Raw genomic sequence first — 21,172 nt, forward strand, 5'->3', positions numbered from 1 at the left:
TCCAAGGCAGGTGCTAAAGGGGTTTTCATTTTCATAGGAGGAGCTTCTATTTTTTGGCAATTCAGTCCCTGAACTGGCCTTTGGCTTTGGTGAAATTGTGGTCGCCCTGTTTAATTTTTCACTTGTCCCACTCTGGAATGATGGCATGTTTTCTGGGATCCGTACCCGGCTCTCACTTGAACATGAATGGAGATTATGCGTCTGTGTATTGAGAAGACTAGACTCCGTAAGACTCCATATGGCACATGACCCTTCCACTCATGACCATAAAAAGCATAGGAAGGATGGACTTGTGCTCAAGGCACTCAGCTATGACTCAAGAGAGGTGGGTTTGAGTCCCAGCTCTGCTACAAACTCCCTAGATGACCATGGCTAAATCATTTAATCTCTCTGTGCCTCCATTTCTCCTATGTAAAATGGGGATCATTATACTTTTCTCCCACCCTGTGTCAATCTGGTCTGTGCAGATTGTAAGCTTTTCAGGACAGTGACTGTCTCTTATGGGGTGTAGGCACAGCACCTAAGATGAGGAGGTTCATCTTGCTTGGGCCCTCTAGTCACTACTGCACACAAATAATAACCCTGCTCCTATTAAACCTGTTCAGCCAAAAGATGGCTAGTCCGGACAGTCTTGCATTACCGTTTAATCCTCATTTGTAGGCCAAAACGTGGAGAGTTAAGAAGTCTGAGAACTGGCGTTAGTGCATCTCCCTAGTTCCAGGGTAGCCAGGGACGCTCGGTCACATTAAAAGTCCCAGCCAGGGGATCCTGTGTCAACAAAGACCTCTGATGATCATTCACTATGCCATGGCTTGCTGCCTTGGCACCCGCCCTAAGCTTTTGCCCTCGCATAAAGTGGGATGCATATTTTTATGGTGCCCGGAGGACCCAATCATGATTGGAGGCCCATTGTGCTAGCTGCTATACAAGCAGAGTGAAAGACAGCCCCTGCCTCAAAGAATTTAGTCTATTTTAATCAGACACAATAAGTGGGGTGGAACACAGGATGGAGGGGCATGGAGTAGAGAGGATGAGGATACTAGAGACAGGAGCATGAGGTGGTACGGACGAGTTGTGTGCACAGCTAGCGTGTTACAAGTCACTTTATCTGACTCTGTCAATACGAATGATCTTTGGATTGTTACTGGCCTGGTCCCCCATCAGCTGCTAATTTCTGGAGGCATCACTGAAGAAGTAGGTTGGAAGGACGGGTTTAAGGAGGACAGGAGCAGCGGGGTCTTGCAAATCAGCTCCATGCACAAAGTGCACGGCCCCAAGCGGCTTGTGCAAGAAGCAGACCAACAGGCCACAGAAGCAGGAATTCTTGGTAGAGCGGAAGGGACAACATGCTAAGCTGTGAGAACAGGCCGGTAGAGGGGACTTTAAGGAAAGGACCATCATTGTGGCTGCTAATCTAAAGGGAGTTGACATGGCCAGCATCGTGCGGGCCATCTCTAGCACCTTCTGCCCGAAGATGCATAGGCATACCTACTGAGGTTTTCAAAAGCACCGAAGCAGCTTTGGTGCCTAACTCCCATTGATTTCAACATCAATGGAACTTAGGCACCTCAACTTGCTTAGGCACTTGTGAAATCTCATTAGACATCTATGTGCGTCTTTAGGTGCCTCCCTACCTTACAAAATCTGGCCCGAAACGTTTAAAGAGGAGGAGGACCGGCTGCCTTAAGTGACTAATGGTAGAACTGAGGAATGCGTTTGGTCTCGGAAGTGAGTGAGCAGGTGTCCACGTGACAATGGGCAATCTGAGGCTAAGGCCGGGAAACAAGGTCATCCTCTCACCCTTTGTGATGGTACAGCTCCTCCCACTCAGGCTGGAGCCACATTGCTATCACTGGCCACACAGTTCTTCATTTGACTAGAGAGAGCTGCAGTCATTGGGGGTATCAGTCTGGCCTCTCTCACAAGCACTAAATTACATTTCAATCTCTTACATGCAAAAGGGCACTAGAAGGCAAGGCTGACATTCGTGCTGATCTTCTCTATCTTGTGCTGTAACCTGTAGGCAGATGTAGTGGACTGAGGACTCAGTAAAGTCTTACAGGTTTTATAGTGACACTATGATCCATTAGGATGAGGTCTTGCTTTTATGTATTTTATTAGTATCCCGCCTTGCAGGAGATAACCATCCTCTGTAAAATTCCTTTCTGTATTCTCTCAGCTCTATTATTAGAGCACCACAGGTGTGCAATGGTGCTTTACAGACGCAAAATGTCCTTCAGTGTCTAAGCCTACCAAGTACTGAACGGTACTGCTCAGGGCCTTGAAGGATTGGCCCTTAAAGAAAGCATACACTCTTTTTATTCATTCTGACGCAACCAGAACACGTACACTTGTTCAACTCCCTGTGTCAAATCACAGAAGGCAAGCACTAATAATGGCTCGATAGGAAATGGGCAGTCGCTGCTTACTATGTTCACTAACTTTTGGTGCAGGGACAGTTTCTTCTACAAATCATCATTGGACGATAGAGAGAGCTTGTAAAGTGAGTGACTAAACCATAGCACGTTTAGATTTTAAAATGCAGACTTTATTACTTGTTCAGAAAACATTAGCACTGAAGACAGATCCACACTGGTCTGCAACCACTCCTTTCAAAACCACCTTTGTACAGGAAGAACACATATTTTTACACAACATACTATGAATCCTCTTCTGCCTCTCTGCTCCGTCGCTCTAGTTTTCAGGAGGTAAAGGTCTGCACAACTGCTTTACAATAGCTACTATCATAGATACAGTTGGAAAACTGTGAGGGACTGGCCTGGAGGCTTTGTTCGGAAGTTGGAAATGGTTGACCACCCCTGTACACTCACCCTCTTACCCCCTTGCCTTCCCAAATCTGAGCTGGAGAACAGTGCAAGCCAGAGGCTCCAACCAACTGGTAGGCAAGACTCCCCCATCCTTGCTTTAATTTGCAGCCTTTGGTGTGCAAAATGCCTGCCTCAGTCAACTCCCAGAGGCTTCTACACCCTGTGGAGCGTCTCATCTTGGAAGGAAGCCGTCCCAGAGATGAAGTCTTAGTCCATTGAATGGGGTAGCGTTGCCCAAAGAGGTTAGGAACTGATGCGCTAAAGATTTCTCCTTTCTTTGCTGTTAGTGTGTTTCTCTCCATGCAACTCCCATCTATCCCTTCTCTTACCATCTCTGCTGACCTGCTTGCTCCCCTCCTCACCCACTGCTCCTACCATATTTAGTATTTTTAGTTTATGGAGACCAATAGCCAGCAATGCATAGCATTTAGTGAACAAGCTCACCTTGTCAGAACAGCCTTCTCATAAGGACTGATACTTTTTTCTACTTTGATCATCCCTTTACTCCATGCCCTAACTGCAGATCTTTACCTGCATTCTGTGCATTTGCATCACTGGAGGTAATTTGTGAACGGGGCAGAGGACTGAGTTTCAGCTGAAGTCTGTGGGAGCTGCAGCTGTTTAGCATCCCTGTAAAAACCAAGCCCTAGATATCTTAGTTTGTTTTCCTTTAAGGCAGTATAACAGCCAGTTGATTTCTGGGGGGGGGGGGGGGGGGGGGGGGAAAAGAGAGGAGGAGGGGACTTTGCAAATCAATATTTTCACTTCCCCTGTGTATTCTAGAAGTGCTTTTTCAGTAGCCAGCCCTACAACTTACCCCTCTAGGCACTGTGACCCATATGGTGTAGGAGGTGAAAAGGCACGGAGAAGATTCTGCATGATCACAGCAAGATTTTACTTCTCAAATGACGTGTTCTGCTCTCTGCCTATCTTACAACTCCAGCTCATCTTGCTACTGGATGTATTACAGGGAGTTGGAGGCACTAGACAAGACTAAGGCCTCACATGACTTCAGGTGCAATAATTAATGCACTTCACCCACCAAACCCCAATATGCTCCCCCCATTGTGCTCTGCTGCAGAGGGGTAGTGATGAGCAATAGCGTTGGTGCATGCCTGCAACCTCTCACCTCAGGCTAGCTGAAGCTACCTCTAAGAGCTCTATAGCGCAGGCACTGTGCTATTTCTCTCTGAGCAGCATATCAGACTCCTGGCTGAAGCCCCCACAGACCGTGGAGGGGTTCAAGCCCCTGGCAGCACAGCTGGGTAGGTTGTCTTGCTGCAGCTGGCCTGGGGAAGTGCAGAGAGCCTGGGGAGGCTGAAACCTCTGCCACCTAGTTGCTCTCTTCTATTCTTGGCTCCACTGCCAGGAGGGGATGAGACTTAAGTGAGCAGGGTTCAGCCACCATGCGTCTCTTCTACACATTTGATCATGGAAGGGGGAAGCCAGGACTGCAAGTTTCACAGTATTATCCTCCAAAATATAGTAACCATGGACCTGAGGCAACTCTATAGCATTGTTGCCTGGAAGGCTCAGTCTATGCTGCTCCCCCTTCAGACAGTTCCTCTACAACCAAAGCATGCTGGAACTCCAGTGGTGCATGATAGCACCTTCTATTTTATGATTCTAGATGACTCTTGCTTTGTAGCAGGGGAAAAAACCAAACAACTCGTCATCGCTCTCCTTCTGATAGGAAAGTGTGTGTGCAAAGTAAGCTTTATTAGAAGCAATCACGCTTTAAGATCTTGTAAGGAGCTTTTAAAAGAAGCAGTTTCCATAACTTAGTTAAGAAAAACCAACCACCTAACATTTAAACTGTTTGAGAATTGTAAAATGGAACAGATGCTCTTGACCCTGTTTTCAGGAACTATAACAGAGGTTCTAATCAAAACTGATGTGTAGCGTAGTGCATGACAAATATTTTGCTTAGTCAGTCCTCCAAAGTAACCATGTCAAACACTAAGGGGGAGGGAAAAAACAAGTCAAAAGAGCAAACTTCAAATAGAAAGCCAATACAACAAATGGTAACATTCACTTCACAATACAATTTAGGAAAGCTAACAGCAGGCTGTATTTCTCCACCTCTCAGAAAACAGTGGCTACCATTAAGTTCCCCTTCCTTCAAAAAAGGATACAGTATTACCAGAGGATTTCTAGCCACCAACTGATTTCCACAGGAATTAAATATTTGTCAAAAGATTTACAAAAACTAGGCTTGAGAAAAATTTCACAAGGAGAGAATTCCTTATGCTACACGTCTAAAGCTAGAGAAATTACCTTGTTTGTTCTTCCAAGAGGCCTTCAATATTTTACAATCTGAAGTTCCTGGACTTATTTTGTACAATGTCCCTCCACAGGATTTGATTGGGGAAATAAAGATATTGGATTATAATGTAATAGAGCAGTTACTTTTACTTCAGTTGTCTCAAATGCTATTAGCTAACAAGGCTAACACACAAACATGCAAAAAGTTAGGCTGTTATGTTGTTCAAAGGAGGTTCTATTTAACCATTAGAGAAAATAGATGGGAGCTCATTCTTTCAAATTCATTAAGCCCAAGTATAAGGCAATATAAATTTTGGCAGCTCAAAGAAACACATTCTAGTTAACTAAACAATGCATTGATCAAGTCAGACCATTCAACATTTTATTAAAAATAGGTCTGATCTTCCTATTTTAAAATGCACCAAGTTTCTACCAGAACAACATCAGCTCAGTTTTGATTCAGATGGTTTTTACTTTATCCAAAGCTTTAAGTTAACTAGGTAAGTAATTTTGGAAAACGTGTGTCTTTTCATTAAACAGGTATGTCTATGCAGAAATGTGTACTGCCACATTCCACACACAAATCATACCTTAGTCAATACAAGGTAAGGTTTTCCTTGAAAAAAGGAAGAATTTTCCTTTTAAGTACACTCAGCCAACGGTACTGTCAGGAGAACTCTTTGCTATACTCAGAAGCTATCTTGTTACAGCTGTTATGGCAGAATTTACATGCTGACTTAGGCTCTAATGTATTATGCTAGAAAATGCACTCCCAATTTCAATGCACTGACATTTGCATGAAGTGTGGTGGACAACCTTATTATTGCATCAGCATTAGATGTTCCATTGATCTTATGCTTTTCACCCTCACCATAAAAGGTCCCCATTATGGGACTGTATTACATTTCTTAACCCTACTGAGCACCTAAAATGCTTGCATCCCAAGAATGATGTAAAGAAAGCCCTTCCTCTGTTACAAGTAGGTTTTTTCTAAAAAAAGTCAGGGGTTTTTACGATTGGCTTGAGGAGATCTATTTATCCTTTAGACTGTCTTCATTCTCCCATTCTTCGTTCAGATGGCCATTTTTAATACTGGCTAATTCTCCTCTTTTCAGCTTTTTCACATAATCATGTGGCCCTTTCCCTTCAAAGGATGTGGGGCTTTTGTAGGACCCCCCGATTTTATCCCAGAGTGTGAAATACTGACCATAGTTATAATCAAAGTATAAGTGATGATCAGTGTGATGGGCAGAGCCATTGATAATGTGTTTCAAGAAACCTGGGACACGGTAGTCGCCATCATGAATAGAGATGGTCCAGACATTGACAGCAACGTAGAGACCCAAGTAGGTCACCTTGTGCAGAGGAAAGAGGAAAGGGTAGATGTGATATGGAATACTCTGCAGAAAGCCATCCACGGGGTGGAAAGCGTGACTTGCGAAGGGCGTAGCAACCTTCCAGCGATGATGGGGCTTGTGCAGATGCTATGGAAGGAGAGAATAGAGTTAGTGCCTAGATTTCAACAGGGCAAAAAAAAATCTGGGCTTCAGTCTGGCATCTCCGGTCTACACTACCTTCCATAGGACTAGGAAGGTGTCTAACTGCAATGTACCTCAGCTTGTAAACGGACACATGGTAGACAGAGGACACATGCAAGCTCTGCTCCAGCTTGGGTGCTGAAAATGGAGTGTGGCAACAGTTTGGGCTAGTTACCCAAGGATGTAGAGAAAGCCTTAGTGGTTTGTACTCTGACAGCTCACACGAGTTGCTGTGACCCCACTGCTATTTTTAGTGAGCAGAGTCTAGCTGCTGTGCAGATTCCTCCCCCCCACCCCCCAAAAAAGTGCAGTATCTGGAAGCAGGCCCAAAGGGCATAATTACCACCCTGCCATTTGCTGCATTTAAACATCACTCCGGCAAAGATCAATGTAATTTTAATCTGACCTTTTGGATACAGAGTTTGAGACCCAGGGAATTTAAGATTTCCAGTGTTAATGAGTCAGGGTGACTGACTACCACCAGGGCCACAAGAAAAACATCTTATGCTAGACTAAAATAAAATATCTTCATGTTATGCTCTTAGGGCCTGATCTGAAGGCCATGGAGGTCAGTGGAAAGATGTCACTTCAGTCAATGGGGTGTTATCATGACAGTACTTTTCACCCCCCAATAATCTTTACATGCAACCCTAACTATCTCCCTGTGGATTAAGTTAGGATCCATTTACCAATAAGGAAACCGAGGCAGAAAGAGGATGTGATTTAGCCTAGGCCAGAGGGAGAATTCTGAGAGGCTCCTGGCTCCAGTGCCTGAGCTCAGACCACGAGCTGAAACCTAAAACCTTCACTTCCATTGGTCTGCAAGGGATTAAGCACGTGAGGCACCCCTAGTAATCCTCTGACATAACTCATGTGTGTGAACTGATGAATTGAGGCCTACATCCTTTATCGGCATGGAGGATTACAGTTCAGAATGTCAATCTTGAAAGAAAGTGTGCAACCGAAGTAGAGGGGGAGAGCACCTCACCCCCATCCCAGCCCTTCTCTGCTGCCAGAGCAGTGCAAGAGAGCTCTAGAAGTCCTGGTCCAGCCTAGGAAGGATTCCTCCAGCACAGGAGCTATGAAAGACAACCCCATGTCTGGCCTCAGAGGATCCTGCCTTGCGAAGCCCAGCATGAAGGATATCCCTGGGACAGGGCTGGGAAGGGTGCATCAAAGCAGAGCTGCAGCATGTAGATTCTGAGCAGGGTTGCCACAAATAGGGCAGCCTGGGGAGACTGCCCTGTCTTAGACTCATGGTTCCCACCCCTGGAGGAGCCCAGGGCCAGGTAGGCACCAGGGTGGCTTAAAGTCACCTAGCCTCCCAGCCCTCTGAGCTGTTAGTTCTCTTCGAGAACCTTAGTATTTATAGTGAAACCCGACACCCAGTGAAGTCCCATTACATTTTAAAGCAGTCTTGCTCAACTGCCATTAAAATACACCACACTAGACAAAAATCTTCATCTATCCTTTACTCAGACGCTCCTGGCAACTGCCTCCCCTTTTTAAAAAAATTCTGGGGGACTAGTTTTACAAAGTTGTTCTAAACTCTAGCATGCTTGGAAAAAACCCACAAAAGTATCACTGCTCATACCTTGTACACAAGTTTGTAATGCAGGCCCCTGTGAATCCAGTAAATGCACATGTCCGTGAAGAAAAGGAAAGAGAGCATGCTAAGGATTACACCAAACCATCCTAGGAAAAATGAGACTTCATTTAGGATTAAAATATTACAGACAGTTAGATCAGTGTCAAGATTGTGAGAAAAGTGTCTGAGAAGCTACAAGGAACATCTATAAGCACTTTTTGCAGCATTTCTCATTGTTCTGAGGATAAATCATTTAGGTTTTAAAGATCAAGAACCGCCAAACAGGATTTGCACAGTACCGGTGCAGTGATGCTTACCAGTGAAAAGTTGATTGCTTTTAGACTTTAAAATGCTGCACTGAACCTAATGGAGAAGATTTCAGCACTTGCTCATTAACAAAATGAAGCCATCTTATCACCCTCCCCCAAAAACACAGGAGTACCACAGACATGCATATTGCAACAAATAGAAATGTAGGATGTTTTTGAAAAGCATGCAGAGACAGGAAGCAACAAGAGACAGTGTGTTTTGTTCTCACTTTGGAAACAGAACACAGATTACATAAAGGCATCCAAGAGAGACTCCAGTTAGGCTGAGTCTTCTAGTTTGCAGAAGCTCATGATAAATCAGTGCCCTGACACCATCAAACTGAAAGCTACAACTCTTTACTTTGTTGCTGGTTTACATTTTGTATGTGTCACCTGGACAATGAAACCTAGTGAAGTCTCATTGTTTTTGTGCTCCCATCTCTGTTGCAGCCACCTTTTTTCTTTTCTTATACTTAGGTTGTAAGCGTTTCGGGATGGGGCCATCTGTTATGCATTTGTACAGTGCCTACCACAATGGGAACTGGTCCCCAACTGGGGTGTCCAGGCATTTCCATAACATCAATGGTCAATTCCTAGTGCTGCACTCTGTTGCAGCTCTGCAGGGGAGTGTTTATGCAAGTGTTTCCACTGGGGGGAATAACATGCATGAAACTGGTTTTATAAAAAGGAGCTTTTACAAAAATGTAAATTGTGGGCTGCCCTGAAAGCTTTAACTTGCACAGAAAGGCACCATGACTAGCATCTACCCAAGTGTTCTCTCTGACTGGGGTCCCATTTTCTCTACTGCAGTAAATAAAAGCCGTACAGTGTGTTGAACTTAAGGTAACTCTTAATTATGCCCTTAAGTTTGTACAGCACTAACAGAAGAATGTCTACATTATGGGTTTAATTTCAGGGAGGTTTTTTATGAATGTATCTAAAGAAATGAAGATTGCATGAGCCACTAGAGAGCAGAATTAAGATCTATTTGAGAGAATTGTTTAGGCCATCAGTGTCACTAAGAATAGTGATGGGTAAGGTTTAGCTCTCGGATGCGCAAACAGGAGGAATAAGAAATATACATGGCATGTGCAAAGTAGCCATTTGTGCTTGAACATCTAGCGTCTGCATGTGACAAAATAAAGGCAAGCTGCTCTTCAGGGAAGGTTTGAAGAGGGTGTAGACATCGAGGACCCCAATTCTCCTCTCCTTTAGAGTGGTGTAAATCAGGAACAACTTTACTGAAGTCAAAGGAATTGTCAGGATCTAGGTCTACACAGCAAATGAAGGTGAGGTTGCAGCATGGCCAGGCATACCCATGCCAGCTTTAATCTAGCTAGTATGGGGAACAACAGCAGTGAAGACAGTAATAGGTGCCAGTGGAAGCCAGTGACCGGACTATATACTCCTGGTTCCTAGGTAGCTTGCGCTGAGCAGCTAGCCTGCACTGAAGCCTATGTGGCTAACAGTGGTAGTGATGTAGCAGCACTGCCTAGATGTGCAGTGGCCTGCACAGTTTACCTCCACTACCGTCACACCTTCGTTAGTGGTGCAGATATACCCGGATTTAAGGAAAGCCAAGTACGAAGGGGAGAGAAACCTAGTTTGCCCAGAGTCACAATAAGTCTAAGCTAAATAATTTGCACTCCTGATGAATAAGGAAGTTTGAGGCTCTAGAACTGCTGATCCCTCAAGCTTGCACTCTTCCCATCAGTTGTACTTCAGATTAAGGCCCCAGCCCTGCCTAGAACCGCACTGAGCTCAGAGACTGTGCTGCTTGCATGGAGGACAGGCTGGTTTAGGGGACTGGTAACAGAGAGCTCTTCATCTCCAGATTGGCAGCTGAAATTCACACAAGGCTGTACTGCTCTAATATCACGGACTATAGGACGGCTGCTCAGGAAACCAAGGTGGTTTTGGTTTAGTTCTTACTCCACTAGTAACTAGCCCCCCTTTGGTGGCTGTCTCAGCCCAGAGACCAAGGAAGCAAGAGGCCTGGAGCCAGAACTTTCCCAGGACTCCTAAGGATGGCTGAGGGATTGAGACATTAACACGTTGGTAGGAGGAAGGAGAATTTGCACTGCTGCTCTGTTCTGTGACTAGAAGAGTCCAGCCCACTTGGCTGTCTAGCCAGCACCTTCCCCCTGCATTGGACAAAAAAAATATCAGTTCTGCTCTCAAATGACTGACGAAATCTCTAATTTTGCCAGTTATCAAATGCAGGGGAGGTAATAGCTGTAAGAGAATTGCGCTTCTCTAACTTTCCTTGCAACATTTGACACCATGGTGTAATTTGTTATATGCTGCATGAGTTCAAGGTTAATCTTTCGTTTTCTGTTGTTTCTTAATACTGCCTTTTCAAGCATGTGCAACAGGGAGCGCAGTAGATGAATTTGAGCTCATGTCTCACATTACAAGCTAACCTAGAGCTTGTGTACACTGCCTCTGAGTGCATCTCCCAGCCCACACCCAAACCTGAAAATAGCTGTGTAGATGTTGCAGTTCTGGTTGGAGCTTTGCAGGGAGGTGAGGTGGGGGCAGGGCTTGTGGCTTGGGGGGAGTTAAGGCTCTCAACATCTACACAGCTGTTTTAGAGAACTAGTGAGAGCGCCAAGCAGACATGCCCCTAGATACCTGGTTTGGTTTTGTTTAAGTTCTTTGCTATGAAGGAACACTCTTTTTTGGAAAATGTTAAAGCCTCAGATGTGATGGAGAAAGCATGCCATTGTGTTCCTTTGTTCAAGCAACATACAATTCAGCTCAGCTTTGGAAGACAGGTGTAACATACTATGTAAATTGAAAGGCTGCCTAAATGATTCATTAATGTATCCATTAAGCTAAGGCATGTTCTCTCACTAAAAGCAGACAATCAATTGGGCAGGATGTAATTAAGGAAAAAGACGAGACATTACAACCAACTTCCCCCTCACCAGTATGAGCAAGAGGGTAGCAGGAGATTAATCCCTACTGGCCCCTTAGCTTGGACTAGTGGGAAGTTAAGAGGGAAAGATTGAGGGAAGAATGAAATGAGCTAGCAACTGAAAGGACATAACTAGGATGCCAAGTATAATATTTATTTGTATAACTGCAGGGCCTAGGAGCTCTAGTCATGGACTAGACCCCATTGTGCTAGATACTGTGCAAACAAGATGTCCCTGACCCAAGGGGCTTACAGTTTAAGTAATTTCCTTACCATATGGAGAATCTTCAATGTTGTCATAAAGCCTGCTGTAACCTCTGACCTCTGCAAAGAAGAGTGCAACAGTGGGGATGCTGATCCATGGCAGTGACTGGATAGCATACTTTATCTCAAGCTGCACCTGATTCTAAATATAAAAGCAGACAGATTCTAGTTTTTCCAGAGAAAAAAATTTGTGCCTTCATGAAAATACCAGTGACTTTTTTGCAGAACAGGAAGAGCAGAGGCACTGCCAGTTTCATGCCTGATTCTGACCCAGTTCAGTACACCGGTTAAACCCCACTCAATACTGAAGACTAGACCTAGAGTTCCATCCTCCTAACGACCCTCATGAATCGAGTTTCCCCCACCGTGCCCTTTCATAAGAGACATTATCCACTGCCAAGTCAGTCCTGCTGATAAGCTCTCTGCAGAGTCACAATATTGCTCATCAAGGAAGTGGCACTTTGTTCCTTGATCTCTGTTCTTCTCTACCTTTAAATACACAACCTCCCTGCCAATCTATTTTTGGCAGAACTATTGTTTGGCCTCAGAAATGCTGGGCTGGAAGGGACCTGAAGAAGTCAGCTAGTCCACTCCCTGTATGGAGGCAGAAAAAAGTTAATTCATAATCATGAGTCCACCTCTTACCACCCACTCATACTTTTGATCTTAAGGTGAAGTTTCATGTTTGCATAATGTAATAACCAAAAAAGCACCCCCAATTTCAAGGTTCTCTGATAGAAAGGCAGCAGGCTATGGAGGAAATTATCACACAGTTAGGAAGCTGATAGTCCTGAAATCTAATTCTGGGTTCATCCACTGATTTACTATTTAGTCTTGGGCCACTTCATTCTGCCTCAGTTTCTCCAGGTATCAAATGCTGACACCTACCTGTCTCAGGGGTATTGAGAGGGTTAGTTACTGTAGTATGTGCTGTGCTTTTAACACACACTGTAAATTGTTACTTAAGCATCTAGTCCTCTTCTAGGATGGACTGCATGGAATTCCCAAGAGAGTTAGAGTCCATGTGGATCCTCTTAAGATTTATCACAAATCTTTGGAATCCTATCCAAATATTTGAAGGCTTATGAAAGACTATCTAGCCTTAATTCAGCAAGGAATGAATTCTTGAAATAAAGTTCAATCTGTCACAACTGGCAAGTTATTCTTCTAGGATAAAGCGGAAATCCTGCTCACCTCTAGAAACTGGGGGTGTTGCTTCAGAGAGTGATCAAAAACAAAGTAGTAGCTCAATGTTCCAAAGAACAAATAAAGCATCAGTGCCCCAAGATTTGTTACAACAAACAGACTGATGATCTGTCGGAAGGGCTCATCCTCTGGCCATGTGACTGGATACACATATGGTGTAAGAAAGTTGTCATCTACGAAATTCAGGACTAGATCCATTGTTATACCTATAAAACAGAGTGCGTTAAAGAGTTGCATATGTATTTCAACTACATGTCCTTCGAAAGCAAAGAACAATTTCACTTGACTGTTGTAAACAGTGTGTTTTACTATAATTGTATATTGTTTAAGTGTACATCTTAGAACAGTGACTCCTCAACCTTTTAACTAGCAAGTACCCCTTAACTTCTGAAAGTGTTAATAAGTACCCCAACACTCAATTTTCCACAAGATTTTATATTTATAGACTAGTGTGAGCCATATGTTGGAAAAAGGGCTGAGTATAGAGGCTGTGATATGACAGATGTCAGATCTAGTGTGGGTGGGGTTACCACCTTTACATCAGGGGTGCACAACTCAAGCGTGTACCTGGGCTAGAGGTGATGCTGGCCAAAGCTAGGAGGCTTTGAGTGGCATGCCAATGCTGGGGAATATAAAGCGCCACACCAAATTTTTTGCCATAGATTTGAGAGGACAAAGGGGTGAGAGACAGGGAAGGAGGGTAACTGGTGAAATCTGGGGCTGTCAGTTGTCAATTTCACAGTTCAGCAAGAGCAGTGAAATTGACAAGTTTTCTGGGCACTGGCTTTGAGCCAGAGAGGGGGGCTGTCACCTGGGCAAGTTGCAGGTGGCTGCTGCCTGGCTGCCAGCCCAGGAGGTGGGCGACTGCCACCCACTCAGAGCTAGGGCAGAGGCAGCTTCCACACCAGCTGGGAAGCAGGTATGTGGGCAGGCAGCTGCTGCCCCTCTTCATGCCGGAGCCCTGGAGGCTGTCCTTCGGCTCAGAGCTGGGGCACAGGTGGCTGCCACCCAGCTGCGAGCTCATGAGATGCAGGAGGCTGCTACTGGGCTCCCACCTGGAAGCTGGGACCCAGCAGGAAGCAGGGGGTTGTCTCCTGCCTCCCAGCTGGGACTGGGCAGGAAGAGGGTGGCTGCCACCCAGCCTTCCCTTCACTGTTTTTCCCCGGGTACCCCCTGCCTGTGTTGTACTGCCTTGGCACCCCAGTGGTGGACCAGGACCCCGCTGTGTTAGATGCTATACACAAACAGAACAACAAAAAGACAATCCTTGCTGCAAAGATCTTACCATCTGAATAAGCCTGGACTGAGCTCACCAAGTCATTTCACAGCACAGATGAAACCATGCAGAGGGGCCAGACCATGAGCCCCTGACTCTGAAGAGCTCCACTAAGGAGGCAGGACAGGGGGAAAAGCGATCACCCAGGTGAGGAAGGGGTTTGCAGCCGCACCGACGGTAGCTGATTGCTCACGGGTGACCCTCGCCCCATAAGAACCAGTGGGTTTAGCCATGAAAAAATCGCTTTCCCCCTGGTGACAAGACCCCTGCCGGACTCCGCCCGCTCTTTAAAAGGGGGAGGCAATAAAATTGGCCGGTGTCTGCCCCGGCCCACTTCGAAAAGAGAAAAACCAGAAGGTTTTAAAAAAAATCTATTCGTGCAAACAGCGACCGTGCAAACGACGTGTTGGGGGGGGGGGGCTTCTCACAGCAGGGATGCAAAAGGGATACAGGAAAGGGGGGAGGACAGGGTCTGCCCCTATCCGTGCCGCTGCTGTGCATGCAGTGGGGTGACTCCCCCCCACACACACACAGGGGCTGACCTGGGAATGGGGGGTTAGTGCCTGCGCCTGCACCCCCGCTCCCCCCCCCCCCGCACAGTCTCCTACCTGCCCCAGGCCGTGCTCCTCCCCTCCGACGACCCGGGCGCCCCCCTCCCCCGAGTCTGCAGCGGCTCTGTCCGGGCCGGGGTCCGCGCGCGCTGTAGGCTGGGGAGGGGGGGGCGTGGCCGAGCAGTAGCCTGATGAGACGTCAGCGCCCGGCCGGGCTCGCGCGCGCTGGTGGTGGCCAGTTGCGTGACGCAGGCGCGGGGGCGGACGCGCCAGCAGGACCGCCCCACCCCACCCCACCCCGCGAGTCCCGCCTCCTCCCCGCCGCGCCACGCGCCGCCCGCCCAGCCGTGGGCGGGGCCAGGGTGGCGCGCGCGCGCTGGGTGCGCGGGACTCTGCAGGCGCCGCGTGCCGTTTCCAGCTGCGGCAGGGGGAGAAGGTGGGGGGCCGTGCAGGCAGAGCGAGCCGCCCGCTAAGGAGGGACGAGGCTAGGGAAACAGCCCCGTTATCCTGCACCCCGGCGTCCCAGCCACCGTGCTTGAGGAGGGGCAGAGAGCCCTCCCCCTCTGCAGACCAGGAGGGAGGGGTGCTAGAGGGGGTGTCAGCAACAGCCACTTGTAGGGGGGGAAGGGGCTCTGCAGAGGGGCAGCCTAGCCCCGCATGGCCAAGTGAACCTAGCCTGTCCCTGAGGGGGGAACCCCCCTGGGCAGGTTTTGCACAACCGCCCTTGGAAGCCTAGTGCAGAGTTTAATTGCCCTTCTCTGTAGACAGGGCCACGATCAGGGGGTTAGCTCTATGGCCGGAGGGCTTCGGTAACAACCGGCACCTCCGAGCTATAGCTGGGAGGAAAAACCAGTTGGAAAAGAAAAAAAAAAGACTCATTCTGGGGAGTTTAGATTACCGTGCAAATCTAGGCTGTAGAAAAACCCAGACTAGATCTAGTGGGTGTTGTCTGGAGGAGGGGAGGAAAGGAGAACCAGTTCTGGGTCAGCTGGGAAATAATTGCCACCTGACCTTCGGAAATGTTAGCTGGATAGGCCTAAGCACCGAGCATTAACTTGTTAGATGCAGTGTAGTGTGTGTATAGTTAGCTTACCTTAATTACTGGGCCTGTGCCACAGTGTATCTGGTCTGCATTTTAAGCAGCTCACCCCCCCTGGTTTCCCAAAAGGGGTTCTAGGGTGTTTAGTTGGATGGTCCAGTTAGAGTTTGTCTAATGACAACTCGCACCCTGCATAAATGTCCTGGGCCCTGAAAGTTACTTTGCAACATGTGAAACATCTGTTAAGCCATGCTAGGTATGAACACAGGAAATGTAGGATCAGACCAGTGTCCCAGCTAGTAGGATACTGTAGGATGGCCTAGATCAGATACATCAGGAGGAAGGTGTGGCAATGCCCACAGTAGAAAATTGAGTAACCAGGTCACAGGGGAATTCTCTTTATGTTATTAAATAGCCTTGTCTTCCCCCCCTCCAAGCACCTAGAGTCAATAGCTTACTGCCTTGCTGCTCAGGGCATGGCCTACCAGCCATTGTCAGTAGGCTTGCCCTGAGCTGCCACCCAGGGTGGGGGGACCCAGACCCACCCTGCTGCACTAGGAGCCAGCCTAGGTCCCTGGCAGTGACACATGGGCTCATCACTAAATCAGCAAGGGTCCAGCCAAAACACATTAACTGTTGACAGGACTGGCTATTCCTCTCCAGGCTACTTCCTACCATGATTCCTGCAGTCATAGTCCAGGTATCTTCAGGGTCTCCCCAGTCAGACAGCTTCCAGTGGCTCCAAGCTCCCTGGGACATCCTCAAATACATGGTACTGCCAGGGCCTCAACATCTCTGGTTTCCAAAGCCAGGGGACTAGCACCTGCAGCAGACATCCTTCCTCTCCCACAGTCTCTAGAGACTGAGCTGGCCGACCTTACTCCCTTTTATACTCCTGAGGCACCTGAAGCATGCCAAGTAAGGATGAGGGGGCATGGCTTCTGCTGCCCCAAGGCAGAGTTAACCCCTTCCTGTCTAGTGCTGGGTGAGTGCACCCCATCACAACCAAATGTGTGCTAGGCATCGCTCACCAGGAAATAAAGCTACATTACTAATAACAAAAGTCCTGATCCTGAACCATTAAAGTCAACAGGAGTTAAATCTATGACTTCAGTGGGTGCTGGACCAGTCCCAAAGGAAATACTACCCAAACTCAACATGACCAACAACTGCAGGTCACAAATCTACTACAGTAAAAAAGCCCGTTAAAAATGATCTCATCAATAAAACAGGACCTGCAACAACTGGTAAGTGTTTCTGTTTTTCTCTCCAAATGTGTTAATAGCTTTGAAATGTTAGTTGGTATGCAAAATTGCTGATGCTCAGTGTCACTTAGGAAGGATTAAAAGTCCTGCAACTTGTTTTATGAGCGATATATACACATAAATGTGGTTTGAATGCTTGGAAAGTCCGTGCTTTGCAAATCTGAATTGACATCAGCTAGCAACAGGTACCGATAATTACTCCTACAGTGTTCAAATGTTTTGTAAAATCTAGCATTTATTTACTATAAGGAAAAGGAAATGGTTTGTATGTCTCCATAAAGCAAACTTATATTATATTTTTGAAGGACTTGAATAGCTATGCTGCACATGACTTCTTTGTTTTATTAAGGGATAATATGAAATACAGTGTTGTTTGAGAGGTAGAGATTGTTGCTGATGCTGTTAAAACAGTGAAAAGAATGTCATCCCTAGCTGTGACACCACAAGCAATATTGCTACAGCCGTAGGAATAGGAAATGTATAATGTGGAGATCAAGGACCTATATAGGTCTTAGGGCTTGAGTCTTTGTTTCCAGATTCTGGAGCCTAATTCTGTTTTATCTCTGCTGGCAAAGTTTTCACAGACTTCAGGATGTTTATGGATTTACTAATATTAGTTATTTTGGTAGCTCCCACAATATTCATTAACAAGCATAAACCATAGAGTAGTATAGAATTTTAAAGTCAGTTCTAGCTGGGGCTTTTTTTTTCCAATTTTTTTAAATGAACTTCATTTTCTCCCCTTTTTCATGGCAAATTTCCATATGACTTTTTATTCCCCCTGTAAAAATGGTATGAATATGTATAAAGGTACATCTGCCCTTACAGTGGTGTGTAGAGTACAGACACTGCACGTCTAGCTAGCACGGTTATAAATAACAGTGTAGTTGATGAGGTATGGCTTAGGTGAGTAGAGTAGAGTGACCTAAACTCCTGAACCCCCAGGGTGTATATCTTACATGGATCTCTACACATCCAAGCAGTGCCTCCCACATCTACACTGTTACTTTTAGCACGGTAGTGTTCCGTCGTCTCCCAATTGCCAGAGTCTTTCCTCACTGCAGTAAAAGGCTCTGGCAGCAGGGAACTGCTGGATTCCCTGCTGCCTCTCTGCCATACTAGAACCTTTCACTGCCTGGTGTAGCTACACATCACAGTGACAAGTGTGGACGTAGCTTGATTTCACTCTGGTGTGTAGCTACATATGTACTGCCTATACTGTACATGTTACCATAAGTGAAATGGAAAGTGAAACTGACCAGCCTGAGTGGAGTCAAGGGCAAAGATCAAACAAATGGGTCAAATGGTAAATAAATAAATAAATAAATAAAAAGGAAGTATAGCCAAATTTTTCAAACTTGAGTGCTAAATTTAACACCTTGACTTAGTTTTTTTGTCACACAGTTCCATCTAGTAGCCTTACTAAGATTGGGGCCCCAGTGTGCTAAGCACTGTTAGTACATATTGGAAGAGACAGTCCCTGCCTCAAATAGCTTACACTTTAAATAGACAAAGAGTGGAAAGGAAACAGAGGCACAGACAGATGGAGTGACTTTGCCCAAGGCCACACAGCGGGTGAGTGGCAGAGCTGGGAGTAGAATTTTTGTCTCCTGACTCCTCCTCCAGGGCCTTGTCTACTAGACCCTGCTTACTTTCGTAGTTCGGCAACTTAGTACATGTGGACTGCCCTTCAGAGATGCTGAGGTAACTGAAGTGCTTGGAGCCTGTGGATGCTTAGCACATCTGAAAAATCAGGCCATGTTTAGCTAGGTACCGACATATGCATTTAAAGGGCCTACGTGTAGATACCCAAGCTGATTTCAGGGGACGCTGGCATAAAACTGGAGTGATGATGATGATGATGAATCAGACCCAAAATACAAATAGATTTTAATCTTGATCATGTTCCTTTAAGAGGGCAGTGAAGGACATCACACAAAAGGTAGATTACTGAAAATACATTGTACATTTCAAAGTCAATCAACTCCCCTTAAGGCATTTGAAATTCCATTCTCAGTAAGCACGCAAGCTATCACTCCTTGGTTACAGCAAACTGTCAGCATAACAACTGAAAGAAGCACAGACATCGAGCTTCAGGTTTGTACACTCCAAAGAAAATGGTTATTAGACATACGTGAAATGAGGAGCACCGTTTTTCGAGCTGTTCAAAGACGTCAAATGATACAGGTTGTGTTAAGACACTATAGAATCATTCTCATTCTTTTGCTTTTTTCTTACATACTGTCTTCATTTTGTGCTGTAATTTAACATGATGCTGTTTGGAGTATTTCTGTTTTTGCTGCAGCGCAAGGTACAGTGAGCTGGTGACAGTGTTAGTCTAGTAGCTAGAGCAGGAGACATGGATTCTCTTCCCACTACAGCCACTGATTTACTGTGTGACCTGGGCCAAGTCACCTAACCTCTCTGTACCTCAGCTATTCCTATCCACCTATTATCAGTTTAAATCTAATTAGTATATTTTGCTGTTTCAAGTGATTTAACTTTTGAATCCCTAAAGGTTATGCTATGCGAATGCCTCAGACCTTCAGAGCAGGTAAGCAGTATATTGAATATGTTATGTTACATGTTGAATATAGTGCAAACCACAGACAACTATTGTATGTAAAGGAGGGAAATATAAATTAACTGGCCAGGAATTTATCAGATGTTCAAATTCAGAGAATAGTTTATTTTTCAATTGTGATTAGATAAATCATCCAGAGTACTGACTTGAACCTTGCCCATACAGCACAAAAAACTGGTTATTAACATGTAACTCTCCATTTCAGGACAGTTTCAGTCACACCATTATCTAAAAGTCTGCACTAGATGTGCCTGCGTCTGCTTAAATGACCAGACCTGAAGTGCTGTATGATTTAGGGAATCGTCAAATGGGTGTAGAACTTTTCACATCTCTTCTGCATTTCTGGTTTGAATCCAGCCCAGCTCAATAGTGAGCAAAAGCGATTACTATGTGATGGTAGTTCAGTGGCCCCTAGTGAAATGAGTGCAGGGTGCATTAGACAAAGGGCCATACGATGACATCACAACTGGTACTATTTGACAGTCTAAGTACAGAGGTCAAGGAGTGGGTGACCTATGACCAGTAGAACTCATCTCCCATTGATAGACGTGGTCAGGTATCAGAGCAACGTCAGAAAAATGTACACGGCTGCTTCTTGTGTGGTCCCTCTACTATGGGTAAAGGACTCCCAGACTTCTCAGAAGCTTCTATATTCATTTAATATATCACAATTTATATGACAGAAACAGCACCTAGAGTCTCTTTGTAAATATTGATAGTGCAGAACCATGAATGAACCAAATTCAAGAAACTCCCTCCGCTGGGAGAAAGAATATCCCACTCATCCTCTCTCTCAAGTAGAGGGTGGTCACTTCTCTGAGTTATTTCCCCCACAAGGTGATTAAGGAGATAACTACTGTACCGCTGCTATCCGCGACACTGGCTTTTGTGTGTGTGTTTTGCCCAGTGTTAATCATGTGCACCAGCACTTTGGCCACATCCCTTGGCAGGATTGGGATAGCTTGGACATCAAGGATGCTCTTCAAGTAGCACAGCAAAGGAGCAAGCAGAAAGCCTGCTCCTCACGTTGCATAGCAAGGTAGGGCAGACACAGAGCTTTCTCAAAATGATTCAGAGGCTACATTGCAGCCCTGCCTCAAAGGACTGAATGCCGGTCAGCTGGCACAGATGTTTCCATTGTAAAGCAGCAATTCCCCGGCTCTGCCTAAGTGAGAGAGGCTTTGACCACAAGGCAAAATCCCTAGGGTTGTAGAAAATGGAACAGATTACCACTGACTTCATCTTATCTCCAGAGGTATGTGTGCTAGTGTGACGTGTTCCACACAGATGAAAAGAGAGTACAGCATGTGAGGGCCTGCAGTTTTACAGGTTGCTGCTCAAAACAGAGGGGCAACATGGTCCAGTGGAATTGGATTAGGACTTGGAATTGAAATAAGGACTAGGATTCAGGAGATTCCCGTTCATTAATGCATGTGAATTAATTGTCCTGTCAAATGGGGCTAGTGATATACCTACTCAACTGTGTAAAGTATTTTGAAATCCACAAATAGAAAGTGCAATCTAAATGCTAAATCTGTTA

General features: G+C 45.8%; 1 protein-coding gene across 2 annotated transcripts; it reads right to left on the bottom strand.

Moving 5' to 3' along the window:
• Positions 1 to 2,526: 2,526 nt before the first annotated feature.
• On the bottom strand, positions 2,527 to 16,627 carry SC5D (sterol-C5-desaturase). 2 transcript variants are annotated; one of them, XM_067564734.1, is made up of 5 exons: positions 16,459 to 16,627; positions 12,906 to 13,123; positions 11,721 to 11,853; positions 8,226 to 8,326; positions 2,527 to 6,577 (listed from the first exon to the last, which is right to left on the bottom strand). In XM_067564734.1, exons 2-5 carry the CDS (start codon positions 13,113 to 13,115, stop codon positions 6,125 to 6,127), a joined length of 897 nt encoding a protein of 298 aa, XP_067420835.1. In that variant the 5' UTR covers positions 13,116 to 13,123; positions 16,459 to 16,627; the 3' UTR covers positions 2,527 to 6,124. The 2 variants fall into 2 exon arrangements, with proteins under 2 accessions (XP_067420835.1, XP_067420827.1); XM_067564726.1 differs by lacking the exon at positions 16,459 to 16,627 and adding an exon at positions 14,802 to 14,991.
• Positions 16,628 to 21,172: the final 4,545 nt, after the last annotated feature.

This window comes from Emydura macquarii, unplaced genomic scaffold, assembly GCF_026122565.2.
Source record: "Emydura macquarii macquarii isolate MOO-44397 ecotype Brisbane River unplaced genomic scaffold, CSIRO-AGI_Emac_v2 contig_312, whole genome shotgun sequence".
NCBI classification, from domain to species: Eukaryota; Metazoa; Chordata; order Testudines; family Chelidae; genus Emydura; species Emydura macquarii.

What these genes read in the sequence shown, in the direction of transcription:
- SC5D (XM_067564734.1), bottom strand. Translation starts at nt 13,115, where the DNA reads ATGGATCTAGTCCTGAATTTCGTAGATGACAACTTTCTTACACCATAT. An exon ending in AACACCCCCAGTTTCTAGAG is followed by an intron (nt 11,854 to 12,905) that starts GTGAGCAGGATT and finishes TTTTATATTTAG; the next exon opens with AATCAGGTGCAGCTTGAGAT. An exon ending in ATTACAAACTTGTGTACAAG is followed by an intron (nt 6,578 to 8,225) that starts GTATGAGCAGTG and finishes CTCCTTCCATAG; the next exon opens with CATCTGCACAAGCCCCATCA.